We start from the raw sequence: 17,921 nt of genomic DNA on the forward strand, positions 1-17,921 counted from the left end.
GGGTTGCCATGTCCTCCTCCAATGCATGAAAGTGAAAAGTAAAAGTGAAGACGCTCAGTCGTGTCCGACTCCTAGCGACCCCATGGACTGCAGCCCACCAGGCTCCTCCGTCCATGGGATTTTCTAGGCAAGAGTACTGGAGTGGGGTCTAGGTCTTCTTAATTCTTAAAAGGGATGCGGGAGAGATGTGAAGATATTTCTCGCGGAAAATCTATACAGTCTTGGTGCTCGGGTTCGGAAACTGTGAATTACACATGCGGCACCGAATTGACCCTACTTAACAAGCAAACAGGATGATAGAAAAAAAAAATTACTCCATCAGAGCCCTCAGAAGGGTCAGCGACTCTCAGCCAGCACGAGAAAGACCAAAGACTACAATTCCCACAAGACCTTGCGATTCCACCCACCCAGGTAACTTCGAAGCAAGGGAAAGGCAGGAGGGATGTCGGGCGCACTCCTTGTTGCGTCATTAGCGTGCGACTCCAAGATGCAAAACCGGTTTGGACTACAAAAGCATGGCAGCTGCTGAGGCGGCGGCGGTGGTGTTGTCCTGTTTGAAACCAGACCCAGCTCCAGTCCCCGAAAGTGCAGGGACAGCTGCAGCAACGGCCGCCACATCCTCAGCGATGGCTGCAGCCGCGGCGGTTGCGGCCGCGGCCAGGACCGGATCCGAAGCCAGGGTCTCGAAGCCCGCGTTGGCTACTAAGCTGCTGTCCCTGAGCGGCGTGTTCGCTGTGCACAAGCCCAAAGGGCCCACTTCAGCCGAGTTGCTGAATCGGCTGAAGGAGAAGCTGCTGGCAGGTACTGCAGCCGGGTGGGGACCAGGCGGAGGCCATGCGGTCGCCGTGAGAGCGGAAGCCGCACGGAGCACGCTAGGCTTTTTGCCCTTTCAAGGCTCAAGTGATAAAAGGAAGGGAAAGGGAGAACGACCACTGTATAAATTCTGGACAGAAATCTGGAGCATCTCCGGCTAGGACTTGTCCTAACGTGAACTCCTGTAGCCTAGTTGGCAGTTGTCGTTCTCAAGGGAAAAAAACAAGCAAAAACAAAAAACAAAACCTACACACCCACAAATAAACCTCTGCTCTTGGGCATGCAGACCAATTTTCTGTAATCTAATCCCTCAGAAACCTTTTGTTTGGCTCATTTAAGTGAACTGTACCCAAAGGAATCACTGGCTCTCTACACTCCAAAGCTGCTTTCCTAAAAATACGTTGGAAATGTAGATTACTTAACCAAGTCTTAACACAGTGTTTTTCACAGAGTGGACATAAGAATTATTTAAGGTCCCTTGCACAGATGCAGATTCTAATCCTTACCCTTCCAGAGATAGTGATTCTGAGGGTATGGAGTGTTTTTAGGCAAGTCCGTCTTTAAACTGTTGCTCCGGGTGATTTTGGTATAAGCAGTCTGGACCACATTTTGTTGAACACTATAACTTGGTCACTTCTAAGAGCATTCTTTTTGTTTGTTTGTGTCTTTATATACACTGGGAGAATATTTGAAAATTCTAAAGGATTTCTCAGTTTGTCAATCCAGTAGTTCGTTTCATAGAGTGAAATCAAGGAACTTTTAGGTTTTTTTTTTTTGACACCTGCAGTAAGCCAGATCTGAAAGACACCGACTCCTCCTTAACTGAGCTCATAGCAGTAATTTCTGTAGCCTTTGGTGATAAAACTATTTAACTAGCTTTTCAAGGCCCTCCAGAGTCTGGCCCTGGCTTATTTTTCCATCAAATCAGTACAGGAGATTTCTTTGAATAGTGTCCCCTGGCAAATGTTACTGCTTCCCTTTTTATTGCAAAAACAAAGTATTCTGGTAGGAATTTGTTAATTTAAACTGACCCATTACAGGTTCAGATGTTTGTTGGTAAATTCCTGAAGATATTTAATACCTGTGTTATATCTGCTCATTCTTTTGTTATACTTTCATTATACTTTGTTACCTGTAAGGATGTTGAAGGAAGGAATTACATCAGGGACAAGCTTTGTGGTGTCATCATGGAGTTGATTCATTCATAGAATTGCTTTCCTTTGGCCTTATTTGTTAGCTAAGCTATGGCTTTTTTGTTCCTCAAAGTAATAATTTCTGTTCTCTTTCAGAGGGGTTTCTCATAGGATTTCTCATAGGATTAAAGCGATAGCCTGGCTTTCTGGTTAATTGGTCTCCAGGAACTGAAATTTCTTGTTGAAACTTAGTTAAAATTGATTGTTTCCATGCTGTTGCTGAACTGTCTTCTGGAAGCCACTCACTGAAAAGTAGACATTCTCATTACTCTCCATTTCTATGTTGCTTGTGATTGGCCGATTCTATATTTCTGTTAGCTAGACCAGGGCTTTCTAAATGCTATTCTGACTGGTTGTCAGGATTTACCTGGAAGGTTCTCTTAAAGATACAGATTTCAGAATACAACATTCTAATGCCAGCCAGGTTTGACAATTGCCGATTTAGGCCACAGTCAGTTGTCATGGCCCTTATTAATGTTCTTTGCCTTTCCTTACATTGATTCATCTGGCACTAAAATCTCTGCTCTTCTGTCTTTTTGAATCCTTCAAGGCCTAAAACATGGCAGAATTTTATAGCTAGAAAAGATCTTAGTAAATATTCATCCATGATGCCAATGGGGTGAACCAGATTCCAACATAGTAGAGGTCCTGTGTCTTCAGACTTGGAAAAAGGGAAGACAGTAAACTGTAGGGCCTCCATTCTCCAAGCACTGTTAAGTTAAAAATACAAAAGAGATCCCAAAATGTTTCTATAAATACAGTTTGAGAGAGTCATAATGGGTTACAGGTCAAGGTGAAGGGTTTGAAGTCTAGGCCTAGCCTTACAGGTTCATGTTAAAGCATATCCTCATCTCTTTCCAAGCATGGTGATACCGTAATCAGAGAGTAACATTAGGATTGTGTTCCAGACACCGCGGAGTTCTAACTCACTGCTGCTGCTGTTGCTAAGTCGCTTTAGTCGTGTCCGACTCTGTGTGACCCCATAGATGGCAGCCCACCAGGCTCTCCCATTGCTGGGGTTCTCCAGGCAAGAGCACTGGAGTGGGTTGCCATTTCCTTCTCCAATGCAGGAAAGTGAAAAGTGAAAGGGAAGTTGCTCAGTCGTGTCCGACTCTTCGCGACCCCACGGACTGCAGCCTACCAGGCTCCTCTGTCCAGGGATTTTCCAGGCGAGAGTACTGGAGTGGGGTGCCATTGCCTTCTCCTCCAACTCACTAAGGTGGTAATTAAGTGGTGATTACAACCCAGCACATCCTTTTGGCCATTTCACCGGGCTTCTCCATTGTTGCTCTGCCTTCTCTCCTCGCCTTGCTCTGTCCTTGCTTCTCAGTTTCTTGTACTCTGTTTCCCATCTTCTCTGTGTCAGTGGTAATGCACGCATGCTCAGTCGCTTCAGTTGTGTCGGGCTCTTTGCAACCCTATGGACCATAGCCTACCAGGCTCCTCTGTCCATAAGTTCTCCAGGCAAGAATGCTGGAGTGGGTAGCCATTTCCTTCTCTAGTGGATCTTCCCAACCCAGGGATCAGACCCTGGTCTTTTACATCTCCTGTGTTGGCAGGCAAGTTCTTTACCACTAGCGTCACCTGGGAAGTAGGGAAAGTTTTATGGGTTTGGAAGGATACAGATCAATACAGCTCTTCCTGCTTCTCTCTCCATTCTCATTTGAAGTCCGGTAGCTGGTATTCTCTCAATATATTGTTATATACCACGATGATGATGATAACAGCATATTGGTATAGAGCTTTGAGTTTCCAAAGCATGTTCAGATAGCATTATTTCATTTTATTCTTTACAGTAGGAATATGAGATAGGCCAGGCTGGCATCTTTTGTTTTTTTCCTTTTCTCTTTTTAAAATCTGAATGCTTTGGCGTATAAGTGGCATCTTAAACTGTTACCTTCTTCCCATGTAACCTTTTGTTGAGATTAGCTTCTTTAAGGAATTGGTGACTTTTGATCTGGAGAGGAGGGCAGATATACAGATAGTTTGGGGACTTAGTGTTCTCAGAAGTAACCCTGTATGAGATATACTCCAGATGTTTAGGTAGCTGGAGTGACCAGCAGAGAACACCAGGGAACAAAAGAGATTTTAGAGGTGGAATTGAGGACTTTTAAAACTAGCTGCTTATGTAAAAACTTCTGCTCATCATCCTCCATCTACCAGCCCACTACTGCCAGGAATTTACTGCATCTTTGTGGATTAGTGTGGATATTTACCCAGTTAAAAAAAAATTTTTTTTTTCCCCCTTACAAAATGAGTTCTAGGTTTTCGACAACTAATTTGGGAATACTGTTTCTTTGTAATTTAGATAGTGTCTGTATAGTTTAAAGTCTGTTCTTTGTCAGTATTGTTGTTATCAGTTCAGTCACTCGGTTGTGTCACTCTTTGCGACCCCATGGACTGCAGCCCACCAGGCCTCCCTGTCCATCACCAACTCCTGGAGCTTACTCAAACTCACGTCCATCGAGTCGGTGATACCATCCAACCATCTCATCCTCTGTTGTCCCTTTCTTCTCCCACCTTCAGTCTTTCCCAGCATCAGGGTCTTTTCAAATGAAACAGTTCTTATAACCTTAATATATTAAGTTTGTACAATACTTTTTATTTGTTTTGAGTACTCCATCCACACTGCCTCATCCCATAGTAATGGAGATTCTACTTCATTTCTCAAAGTAATTGCCTTTTTCTCTTTTTTTAAATCTCAATTACTCTTAAAGAAGCTGGAATGCCTTCTCCAGAATGGACCAAGAGGAAAAAGCAGACTTTGAAAATTGGGCATGGAGGGACCCTGGACAGTGCAGCTCGAGGAGTCCTGGGTAAGAGATATGAATGGAAATTTGATGTAACTGCCACTTATATTAGAAAGAAATATTGATTAAGAACAGGCAGAATTGACTAAAGCCATGTCATTTTCAGTCTACTTGCAGTATTTCAAATCTACTAGATTTACAGTGCCATCGTCTCAAGAAGCCCTTCTACAAGGTACAGAAGGCTATTAGAAATAGCCACTTTCATGTGTGGAGTGTGGTTGGACCTTGAGAAAGGGTTTGTATCTGTGCAGAAAAGAATTAACACAGCAGGCCTGAGTTCACTATCTTTCTGAAGGCCTGCCTGCATCTGGGGACCTGGATTTGGGGTTGAACCCACCCTTCCCCATCCAATAAGCACAGTTTGGTGTGCCTCATTGGTTTGTGTGAACAGTGTGGTTTATGCTGGACACCTGCTGTCCACCTTGGAGTCTGAGATTTTTTCCCACCATGCAGTGAGATTTTTTCCCACCATGCAGTGAGATTTTTTCCCACCATGCAGTGAGAGGGTGCATGATAACCATTCCTCTCATCCCCTCCAATAAAACTTTGGATGCTGGGTTTCCAGTGGGCTCCCTCAAGCAGGGACATTGTACACATGTTACTCCTTTTTCAATTATGGAAGGAAAAAGGATCCAGCTGTGTAACCTTAGGATGTCACTGTAGATAAATCTTAGCCATGGATGAATCTTTCAGCGTGGGAGAGTCTTGGGGACTCCTGACACAGTATATGACTTTTTTTGTTTTTTTGCCTGTATCTTCAGAAAATGAACCTTATAGTTCCTCAGAGGAAGTCACTTTCTCTTGGGGGCATTAGTTGAGTGTCTTGCTGCATGTGGAAGAAGATTGATAGAATTGATTGAGGGAAGAAGAGTCATTTGCCCCTTTTTCTTCCACCTTTTTAATTTGTTTTTTTTCGCATCAAGTGGAGGTTCTGAGGGAACACCCCAGCGGCTCTATGGTAGAGAATCCGCCTGCAATGCAGGATCTGCAGGAGATGCAGGTTCAGTCTCTGGGTGGGGAAGACCCTCTGGAGGGAATGGCAGCCCACTCTGGTATTCTGGACTGGAGAATCCCATGGACAGAGGAGCCTGGCAGGCAACAGTCCATAGGGTCGCAGAGTCAGACACGACTGAAATGACTTAGCACACATGCAGAGATCCTGAAGTCTATCTTTTTAGACTGCCAAAGTGTGTATCCGCAGGATGGGGTATGTTTTTAGACACCTTTTTATAACTGTATCCGTAGTCACAGAAATACACAATTGGAATTCTCCCCATTTCCCCCTGCCCCACATAGTAGAAACAAACTTTTATGGGACAAGCATACCTTTTTACATGCCCTGGTGTCTTTTCATTTTACTCTATTCCATTTTTTTTTACAATGTTGATCAGAATCCCCTAAATTGATTTCATGCTGCCCTAATGGAATGTGACTCGTGCTTTGAAAAATACTGTGCTACAGCATCCAGTCCATTTTATTAGAGCTAAAATTAGATGCGAATAAAAACAAACTTGATCTAAGCCAGCCAGAGGAAATGAATGCTTATTTAGAAGAAAAGGATAAAATTGGTGAATAAAATTATATTTTTCAAGAAAATTGGAAACAGTATATGATTTGCATTTTTTTTAATTTACAGATTTTATGTGATGCATGTTGGCAGAAACATCTTTACTTGAGGTTAAGACAGGAAACAACACATGAAAATTCATTTTCCTGAGTTAGAGAGCTTGAATCCCACTCCAGTACTCTTGCCTGGAAAATCTCATGGACGGAGGAGCCTGGTGGGATACAGTCCATGGGGTCGCTAGGAGTCGGACACGACTGAGCGTCTTCACTTTCACTTTTCACTTTCACGCACTGGAGAAGGAAATGGCAACCCACTCCAGTGTTCTTGCCTGGAGAATCCCAGGGATGGGAGAGACTGGAGGGCTGCCGTCTATGGGGTCGCACAGAGTCAGACATGACTGAAGCGACTTAGCAGCAGCAGCAGAGAACTTGAATAGGCAAATTCTGACACCTTAACTACTGTTTCTTACCATAATAATTGATAATCATTTATTGAGCACTTATTGTATGTGAGGTCCCCTAGTTAGTGAATGGTGAGATCAAGAGTTGAACCTGGACGTGCTGAGTGTTAAAGTCTCTGCCCTAATCTGGGATGGCAGATAGCTGGTACTCCTGCCCTTGTTCCCCATGTCCACAGCAGAAATTACTAATCAATCACAGCATTCTTTACCATTGCTTCCAGAAGTGGGTTCATGATTCTTATCAGTTCAGCTCTTCTTGAGTTGAAGCCTATTACAGTCTTCCATTTTCTAAGGTGTCCATGCATGCTTAGTTGCTCAGTGGTGTCTGTGACCCCATGGACTATAGTCACCAGGCTCCTCTGTCCATGGGATTCTCCAGGCAAGAATACTGGAGTGGGTTGTCATTTTCTCCTCCAGGGGATCTTCCCAACCCAGGGATTGAACCCGTGTCTCCTGTGTCTCCTGCACTGGCAGGTGGATTTGTTACCACCCAGCCACCTGGGAAGTCCCTTTCTAAAGCACAAGAACAGAAGTCCAAGAAGAAAGGGGATAAAATGTGCACTTATTTATGAATAGATCAATTGTATTAATTTAAGATTGTTATTCATTGGCTTGCAGAAAATAGTGATATTCAGGGCACTGAGTAAAGAAGTTTATTTTTTACCCTAAATCTAAGGGATCGTGTTGAAAGCTTCCATTTTAATATTGTGAAGGGGTGGCATTTGGCAGAGATTTGTGTGAGTGGAAGAAATTGCATTGGAAATAATTTTCTATTTGGAGGCTTAATTTATATTTGATCACACATGTCCTTCAATGATGATATAATGTGTTCATATGTCAAAATTATTAACTTTTTTCCTAATACCTGTGATTTCTATTAAGAATAGTTTTTTAAAAAGTAGACATTTAGTCACAGAATAAGGGAAGTTTGTTGTCTAAATTCTACAGACTGTTAAGCAAAGTTGATTTTTGGTGTATGGTGAAATGAACACTGGGCTGTAATCATCATGAGTTGTATACTGGCTATTTTATTTACTAAGTACATACACCCTGAGCAAATCCTGTAACCTCCCAAAATTTCAGTTTCTCTCTTAAAAAGTGATAACATCTACTGTAATTCTCAGAGTGAGTGAAGTAAAGTCACTCAGTCGTGTCTGACTCTTTGCGACCCCATGGACTGTAGCCTATCAGGCTCCTCTGTCCATGGGATTTTCCAGGCCAGAGTGCTGGAGTGGATTGCCATTTCCTTCCAGGGGATCTTCCCAACCCAGGAATCGAGTCTCCCGCATTGCAGGCAGACGCTTTACCGTCTGAGTCACCAGGGAAGCCCAATTCTCAGAAGGTTTATTGAAATTATCTTCAGTTCAGTTCAGTCGCCCAGTCGTGTCCGACTCTTTGCGACCCCATGAATCGCAGCACGCCAGGCCTCCCTGTCCATCACCAACTCTTGGAGTTCACTCAGATTCACGTCCATCGAGTCAGTGATGCCATCCAGCCATCTCATCCTCTGTCGTCCCCTTCTCCTCCTGCCCCCAATCCCTCCCAGTATCAAAGTCTTTTCCAATGAGTCAGCTCTTCGCATGAGGTGGCCAAAGTACTGGAGAAGTGTCTATAGTGTATTGATATATACTCTACCCTGTGAAGAACTTTGTAAAAGGGCTTTTTTATATTGTTGTTGTTAACAAAACTGGACCTAGTGGGAAAATATACTTTTACTTTCAACATTTTTGGCTGTTTTTGCTGTTTTGAGGGGGAAATATTGATGGTAAAGATTTAAGAATTTAGCTGACAATTTAAAATATAATCTGAAATTCAGCTTTATAATTCTATTAATCTATATTTTATAAGTACTAGAAATATTTATAAAATGTTTTCAAACATTAAATAATTATTACATATAACATATATTATATGAAGCATATATAATTCTATAAAGAGGGCTTACAAAATTCTGAAAAACGCTGTGGTAAGCAGAATAATGACTTTGCTAAAGATGTCCGTGTCCCAGTCTCCAGAACCTATAAGTATGTTAGGTTGCATAACAAGGATGCGTTAAAGTTGCACATGGAATTAATGTTGTTGATCAGTTGACTTCAAGAGATATCCTGGAATATCCTGGTGGATCCAGCGTAATCACAAGGGTCTTTAAATTGGAAGAGAAGGCAGAAGAGTGTCAGAGAAGATGTGGCAATGGAAGCAGAGATTGCAGTGATGTGTTTGCTGGCCTTGGTGAGGAAGGGGGTCCTGAGCCAATGAAGATAAAGAGCCTCCAGAAACTGGAAAAGGCAAGGAACTTCCCCTGGGAAGCCTCTAGATAAAGATTCTCCCCTCAGGCCTCCAGAAAAGAAGGCAGTGTGTTGACCCCTTGATTTTTACCATAGTAAAAGCCTCCCCAGATTTCTGACCTCCAAAACTGTAGGATAATAAGTTTGCATTGTTTTAAACCACTGTGTTGGTAATTTGTTGCACAAACAGTAGGAAGGTGATATTCAGTATAAATTACTTAAAACGGAACTAAGTTTTGATATACTATTTTGAAGTTTAACTTTAAAACTTAGAAAATTATGGTGAAAAAGGTTAGAAAATACAAGAAAACATCAAATTGAAAGTAAAAATTAGCCACCTTCCAGCAATAATTATTGTCAACATTGTGATTATATTTCTCCCTAGCTTTTTGTCTATGCAGATTTTTTTTTTAAATTGAGCTCTTTTATACATACTCTGGGCTTTCCCTCTAGCTCAGCGGGTAAAGAATCCACCTACATTTCAGGAGACACAGGAGATGTGGCTTCAGTCCCTGGGCTGGGACTGGAGGAGGAAATGGCAAGCCACTCCAGCATTCTTGCCTGGAGAATCCCCACAGACAGAGGAGCCTGGCGGGGTCGCAAAGAGTCAGAAGCATCTGAGCCCTTGACACTGGACACTGTATACATGTACGAGCTGGGTTACTCTCAGAAGCCTTCTTGTTTCACTGTGGATCACTGAACTAGCAGAGAAATCGTCATCAGTCTAGCCTTTTAACTATGATAGAGTCAGACACATCAGCCTGCTCTTAAGACACCCTGCGTTCTGGATGATAAACCCACTGTGCTCATCCTTGTGTCTGAGAATTAGTCAATTTGTTTCTTCTTTAGAACACACTTCTCTTGTCTGCATGTTCAAATCCTGTACCTCCTTTAAGGCCTAACTCTGAATGCCTCAGTGAAGCATTCTCTGGACTCTGTTGCCATTTAGAGTGACCTCCTACAGTAGTTATCAGCCCTGTGTTCATTTTGACACAATCATGTACTGTTGTATTGTTAGTTAATGTTATTCTTTCATTAATTCAGGCAACCTTTTTTTTTTTTTTTGCGCATTTGCAGTTTCCCTCGTCTGTATTGTATTTTGCCCATGAGATTATAAGCCCTTTCAAAGTCAGGGTATGTGCTATTCCATTAAAAGTGTTCTTGGGATGGAGTGCCTGGTAGCTGCTTGCAAAATATTGATTGGGGTTTCCTGAATGGAATAAAACTGAATTGGATCTTTGTTATCATTATACAAAGTTTTTGCCTTAGCAGCAGGTGCTCTTATTTGAAGAGTGCTCTGCTCAACAGAGGATCCCTAAGGCAGACCGTTTTTATGTTAGTCCTTGAACCACTATGACTATCAAAGAAGCTGAGAGGGGCTTTGGGATAGACTTTATGAAGGAATGGGGATGTGAGCTGGGTTTCAAAGGCAGACTTTGAATATTTTACTAAGAAGTTGGTACTGTAGGCATTGGGACCCTATTGAGGATTGTTCAGGAGCTTTGTGCAGTGGAGTTTTCAGAATTGGTTATGAAATGGTATGAATTGGGAGAAGAGATAGGCTGTAGAACAGAGAGGTTGATTTAGGCTGGTGGCGGTGAGAGGAAAGCCTGGATGAGTGAGTTGGCAGGGGGATGAAAGGAAGGTCTGCTGTTAGTTTGGTTGGAATTTTAATTCCAGCATTTACTGGTTGCGAGATCCTGGGCAAAGTTCTTAGACTCCTATGCCTCAGTTTCCTCAGCTATCATATAGGGATAATCGTATCCTCTTGTTTTAAGGATTAAATGAGCTAATGAATGGAAAGCATGTAGAGTAGAATTTGATACATGGTAAACTCAGTGGATGATATCTGCCGTAAATATTCATGATAATTCGTTCAACTTGCCGGTCATTTCTCTTTCTTATAATTCTGAATTGTGACGGTTGTATTGTGTGTGTTCTTTTACAAAGTTGTATCCACTAATGAGAAATACTTCAATTCTTGTGAAACTTTGCTTGCTGGTAAGTGAAGAAATGATTACATCCTCTCATCTTTGGCTGGTGAAATGTGTTGTTACAAGGATAATGTTTGAAACTGAGGAGATAAGAGGGCCATTGTACTTTTTATTTGGTCTATGCAAACATATACTCTCCAGACTCATATTTTACCCTGTATTATTCTTTGTGTTGAGTTGATTTGTTATGTTTCTATTTTCTTGATCATATACTTCTGGGCACTAATCATCTTTAAATGGTTCATTTAGTTACGATGATAACTTTTGCTTTGTTTAATAGTGAACTCTGTCAGAGACTTTATGATACCAAGATTAACTGTAGCATTTTTTTTCACTGATGCCCATATAAAATTCCAGTGAGTCCTTGGAGATTTTTTTCAAAACTTTTTGTTATCTGATTGTCTGGATTGAGGTTTCTAACATTATGTTTCACACTTAGAGAAAGAAAGAAGGTCTCTCCCCCACCCCCACTTCAGAATTTCTTACTTGCATGACGAGCTCAACTGACTGGAGTGACGGGAGCCCTGACATTATGCTAAATAAGTGCTTTTTCTAACTTTACATCTGCCAGGAAACTGTGCCCAGTGTGTGTCATAAAGCATATTTTTAAAACCTAGTTTTCACAATAGGATGTCATAATATCTCTTTCTTTGATTTGTAGTGGTTGGAATTGGAAGGGGAACAAAAATGTTGACCAGTATGTTATCAGGGTCCAAGGTAAGAATACTGGAATGGTTCTGTTTTTCTTGAATGTTTTCTTAATGACCTATGTGTTGGATTTTATCAGTTAAAAAATAAACTGTATAACTTGCTTAAATGAGTGTCAGCCCTGGGTATTAATCTCAGTGTCTATAATCATGAAATCTGAGATTCAAAATATTGAGACTGTAAATTCGTAATTGAAAAATAAATTTGACTTATAGAAGCAAAAATTTTTTGTACCTATAATTTTAAAATATATGTGTTTAGTTTTTGTGAGGGTGTTTTTTGTATGTTTCTTTTTGTTTGTTTGTATAGTTATAGTTCTTAAAGAAAACTTACAGATCATAAATTCTATTAGAATTTTTTTAAACCTTAGAATTTTTGTAGAAACAATATCATTTGGTAAACCATGCAGTTTCCAACAAAAGACATGTTTTGTTCAGTGTTTACAAAATGTTTACTAACTAGAAGAATGGGGCTTCTTAAAGATGATGTTACATCATTCCTTGACTGCATCCAAAAGCATCTTTAAGGCTTTGAATAGGAGAGGGAGGAGGGATTAAGTGGGGACAGGAGAGGTTCTAAACCTGGGCTTTAGGCCTTGAGTGAGAACCCTCACTGAACTGGCAAGGTGGAAGGAGTCCTGAGACAAGTCTAGATGTCAGTGTTTCACCTCTCTGGGCCTCTTCCAGCTTTAAAAGAGATCTGTATTCTAATTAGCAGCTAGATGCTGATTATAATAGCTTGGACTTGGGACCAGTGAAAATGGGGAGGATAGGAAATGCGGAAAATGTGGAAGGAAGATTAATATGCCATTAGGAAGGGGAGAATTTCAGCAAGTTCCTGGACTAAACTTTTTATTTGTTTTAAAACCCTTGTTGCAAGCAGGTTATAAATAGTTGGTAAGGTGCTTTCCGTCTAAATTTTTTCTTAGAAAAGAAAATGTGGTCAAAGACCATTTAAAATACTTACTATTTCACTGCAGACTTATAAAAATATAATTAATATCAAATTGCTAAATAAGTTTCTAAGCACCTTCATTTTCTGAACTTATTTCATGGTAGGTAATGGCCCTTGGGCCAGACTCTGAGGGCCAGGGGTCTAAGTAAGTGTTTCTTAAAATGAAAAGCCCTGGAAAGCTTATTGCCTTTAACACCCCCATTTTAGTTACTAACTGGCATAAAAGCCTGTCTTTCAGTTGGGAAGGATCTTCATGCCTTAGATAAATAGAAGAATCTTCAAAATCATAGTATATAACAGTTGTGTTAAAATGGAGGAATTTGACAGTTGTACAGTAATTTGAACAGTGTATTTAAATACTGACATGTGGAGGTTAGAATCTGTTTCTGGTACAGAATTTTCCAATTGCTTAATATATGTTTAATTCTAAAATATAAACCGTGGTTATTTTGATACAAGATTATGGATGATTTTATTTTCTTTTTTTCATACTATTCGGTATTCTTCAAAATCTTTACAATGAAAAGTCACTTTTTAATAAAAACAGAAGATATATTTTACATTAAGGCATTTGTTTGTTTTCCCCACCAAGATAAAACATGTTAAGTTCACTGAAATATTCATTATCCACCCCCCAAAAAAACCCCATTAGTACATGTAACACATTATATGTTTTTGAAAGGTTTTACATGTAAATTCTAGACACATTTCCAGAAGTATGATGACTGGAAAAATACATACATCATTGGCTCTTGTTTAAATTTTATTTATCACAAATCATTTTAGTATTCAGCTAGGAAAGCTGAATGTCATACAGTGAAATCACTGATCTTCGGATGACTCTAGTGTAAGAAAACTCCAGGTGTATCTTATTATAGAGACCTAGTTCTTGGATACTTCACCTTTGCAAAATAAGAGTTATTATCTTGGTAGCTATTTGTATTTCTTATACTTTTAATTTTAGATTATGTACATGTGTCTCAGCTGGTAAAGAATCCACTTGCAATGCAGGAGACCTGGGTTTGATCCCTGGTTTGGGAAGATCCCCTGGAGAAAGGAAAAGCTACCCACTCCAGTATTCTGGCCTAGAGAAGTCCATGGACTGTATAATCCATGGGGTCGCAAAGAGTCGGACATGACTAAGCGACTTTCACTCACTTGTTGAAAAAATTAAATCTTTTACATTTTACTTTTAAATTATCAGCGCTCCTGATGGCTCAGAGGGTAAAGCATCTGCCTGCAATGCAGGAGACTCGGGTTCGATCCCTGGCTTGGGAAGATCCCCTGGAGAAGGAAATGGCAACCCACTCCAGTACTCTTGCCTGGAAAATCCCATGGACAGAGGAGCCTGGTAGACTACAGTCCATGTGGTCGCAGAGAGTTGGACATGACTGAGTGACTCACTTTCACTTTCATGTTGAAGATGACACTTTTATCAAAGTAGTTAGAAGCTGTTAATGAATTTTTTAAAATAGCCTTTGTTTTCACATTGGCTAGAATCTTGGAGATCTTTTTTCTTAAGCAGTGACTTTAAAAAATTTTTTGACCAGGACCCATAATATATCTTGGTATATATAGAGGGGAGTTACCACAAGAGTAGAGATATCTAGTTCCAGGACGGCAGATACTCAATGTTTAGGTAACAACCATATCATATACCCCGAGGCCTTACCATCCAGTCCTAATGAAAGAGGTTGCTAATGAAACAGGGCCTAACACTCTTTCCTGCTGAACCAAGAGACATCCTTAGAATCCTGTTCAGTGTGCTAAATACCAGTCCATGCAACACTATCAATTAATGAGTAGAGAACTAACCTCTTCATTAAACTCTTTAGGCCATTGGATTAATTCGCCTTCATTTTGTAAAGACCACAAGTTATTTAGAGCATCCCACTCCCTGGTGGCTCGGAGGTAAAGAATCCGCCTGCAATGCAGGAGACTCAGGTTTGATTCCTGGGTCTGGAAGATCCCCTGGAGAAGGAAATGGCAACCCACTCCAGTATTCTTGCTTGGGAAATCCCTTAGACAGAGGAGGCTGGTGGGCTACAGTCCATGGGGTGGCAAGAGTCAGATGTGACTTAGCAACTACGCCACCACCACTCCTTATATGCTTTCCTACCCAGTCAGATCAGAGCAAGGTTTAAGAAAAGAGCCTTTCCTGTCATTATCATTAGCTTTCTCTCCTTCCAGGCTTTGCTCTGCCAATGATCAACTTCCTCTTGAGTAATTTTTTTCTCGCTGTATTCTGTTTTGGGGTTCTGAGTGTATTATGTAAAAAAAGCACATAGGTTTTCTGAACAGTGCCTGTTATACAAAAGTTGCTCAGTAAATACTGTTATTACTGTTTCCATGTGTTTCATCTATCCCCAAATCTCTCCCTCCTGAGTTACAGGCCTGTTGGATCACTCTAACTACAGATGCCATAATTTTATTCAAGCAATTTCTGTTGGAAATCTTGAATGCAGTTAATTTCGTTCATTTTATTTCTATCTCTGACTTTTTGATGGCCTAGGCAAAAATATGACATTGATGAGAAAGAGGAAGCATGCCAGTTATTTAAGGAAGAAACTTTACTCTGGGCATTAAAGTCAAAAAGAAATTTTTTACAGTAAGGGAGATTGAATGATAGATGTTCTCAAAAATAGTTCTACAACGTGTAGAAGTGGCTCTGCATGAAATACAACAGGTAAAATGATTCTAAGGGGGTTGGGTGAACATATCCCTTTGTCTTAACTTGATCTAAGTATGGAATATAGCTTACCCAGAAGAAAGCAATAGATTCACAGTCCCTTTACTGTCTTCCCTAAATTACACTTTCCTTGAGCCAGTAGTCATTCAGGAGAATCTGGATGGCAGATGTACCTTGAAGTAACAGCCTTTGATGAGGTTTTGGAGTGTTATCTTTATTAGCTTCCTATATTGCTGATTAAAAGTTGGTTATTTATATGTGCTTTTGAAACCAGATGAGCCATGGAAGGGTTGATGTTCTGTTACGAGATTGCTGGTGCTGTGAAAATGCTCTTAACTAGCATTTCCCAGGTATAGGCCTACTCTCGTGTCTATGTGGAGAAAAACCATAGTGCCTGTAGGCAAAGCCAGCATTTCAGCAGAAAGCAGCCTTCGTATCCCCTCCAACCATTGAAGGGTATCGTCACTGGGGTCTACAGATGTTCCCCCCCAGATGTGTTCAGAGGACAGTAATTTCCCCCAGGTGTACACAAGCATTTTTAGGTTAACTAATCAGTGTCAACTGCGAAGTGTGACTTGAGTAAAGCTCCTCCTGTGAAACTTAGCAATTCTCTAAAGTTGGAGCATCTCTAATCCACTTTCTCCAGAGGTTCGTCCAATTTGCACCTTTTCTTTGCACTCTATTAATATTCATTATATTTCATAAGTACTATATTGAAAAATTTGAAGGACTTACATTTTATGCACTGTATAGAGCTGTTCCTTGTTAATGAAGATATTCAAAACTATGTTTCAGTGTGGTAGCATAATAAGCTTATCATTAATAAACTCATTTTTCTGCAGAGTACTCCAGCTTAAATTGCTCACATAACTGCCTATTCTTTTCAGTGAGAATTCTGTTCCTTGCATTTTTTTTGCTAATTCCTGTGATCCTCGAAATGAAATTTGAATTTGACCAAACGAGAGGAGAATAAAGAATAGGTAGTACCAGTGAAACCCAAGACAGAAAGCAGAACAATCCTCAGTTAACTAGGAGTGATCTAATTCTTCACTTGTGAGTAATGAGCAGTTCTGAGAAGTGACACTTATCCTTTCAGAGAGCTTAAGACGTAGCCATTTCTTCTTACAAGAAACACATATGTACATTATCTCTGCTATACTAGTTTTTTTTTTTTACGTGTTTAGCTTTTGTTTAAATGCATAGTCAAGTTCCTAAGACTGAGCTTGGTATTTCATATGAGAAATAATAATTTAAAATTAATTTTAATTGCATGTGGAGTAAAATTATTGCAATCCATGGGGTCACAGAGTCGGACACGACTTAGCAACTGAGCAACAGCAACAGATTATTGAATCTTGTGATGACTAAGTAGGGGATTACTGTACCATTATCTCTACTCCTCGGTATATTTAAATTTTTTCCTTCACAGTCTACACTGCCCAGTAGAAAACTGATTTTTAAAACTTTTTGTACAGTATTGGATGGCATCACCAGCTCAATGGACATGAGTTTGAGCAAACTCCAGGAGATAGTGAAGGACAGGGAAGCCTGGCATGCTGCAGTCCATGGGGTAGCAAAGAGGTGGACACAACTTAGTGACTGAACAACAAGAACTGTATATTTATAAGCGATGATTATCAATAAAATCAGATTTTTCCTTGTCATGTTGGCTGGTTTGGCAAATTTTTGCCTGTTCCTCACTTTATACAATGCTTCCCACATATCAACAACTAACCAAGAAGTTACAGTCTATTGATTTTGCCTTTATTTTGTATCAGTTAGGTTTATTAGTAAGGTTCTGTATAAGCTTTAAGATATGCATAACAGTTCTTTACCTTATGGCCTGTTTCCCTCTCTTGTGTCTCTTCCTCTAGAGATATATTGCCATTGGGGAACTGGGGAAGGCTACTGACACGCTAGATTCTACAGGGAAAGTAACAGAAGAAAAACCTTATGGTATGAAGCTCATCATATGTAGTCCTTGTTTCTAATATTTAAAGGAAGTTTCTCTGAATTTGGAATTTAAAAATAAGCCTCTTATGTTTCCGGTGATTTTAATTGTCAGTACATTTCTGTAGGTTAAAAAGGTTGGAAATTGTTTATCACATTGTTGCTTATATGGTATGCCTATTAGTAAAGAATTGCAGTAATTGCCTTTTCCTATAATCAATATTTTTTTAACATGCAGAATTCTTCCGAATAACTCCCTTGGCAAAAACCACTTATACAATAGATAGGATCTAGGACATTCTTCCTAGTCTTAGGTGAAACAAAGCAGAGAAATCCTCTTGCTCTCTTGCTCGATTTTACCTGCATCTTGTCATTGTTATTGTTTTGGTTTTGGTGTATATAATTATCTCATAGCTGTTAAAATAAATGTACTAGGTTTAATACTTTAAAATTGATCATATTCCTGTGCTTTTGGAGTATACAAAAAGACATAACAAA

At 40.2% G+C, this 17,921-nt stretch overlaps 1 protein-coding gene across 2 annotated transcripts in view; it reads left to right on the forward strand.

The window, feature by feature from the left end:
- The first annotated feature begins 406 nt into the window (after nucleotides 1-406).
- Nucleotides 407-17,921, forward strand: part of TRUB1 (TruB pseudouridine synthase family member 1) — a 32,310-nt gene continuing 14,795 nt past the window's right edge. The window contains exons 1-4 of one of the 2 annotated variants that reach the window (XM_069568012.1): nucleotides 407-801; nucleotides 4,724-4,822; nucleotides 11,784-11,839; nucleotides 17,348-17,429. In XM_069568012.1, coding sequence (XP_069424113.1) covers nucleotides 516-801; nucleotides 4,724-4,822; nucleotides 11,784-11,839; nucleotides 17,348-17,429 — 523 coding nt within the window. In that variant the 5' untranslated portion in view covers nucleotides 407-515. The remainder of the gene's footprint in view (nucleotides 802-4,723; nucleotides 4,823-11,783; nucleotides 11,840-17,347; nucleotides 17,430-17,921) is intronic. The other variant, XM_069568011.1, reaches the window with a different exon arrangement.

This window comes from Ovis canadensis, chromosome 22, assembly GCF_042477335.2.
Source record: "Ovis canadensis isolate MfBH-ARS-UI-01 breed Bighorn chromosome 22, ARS-UI_OviCan_v2, whole genome shotgun sequence".
Lineage (NCBI taxonomy): Eukaryota > Metazoa > Chordata > Mammalia > Artiodactyla > Bovidae > Ovis > Ovis canadensis.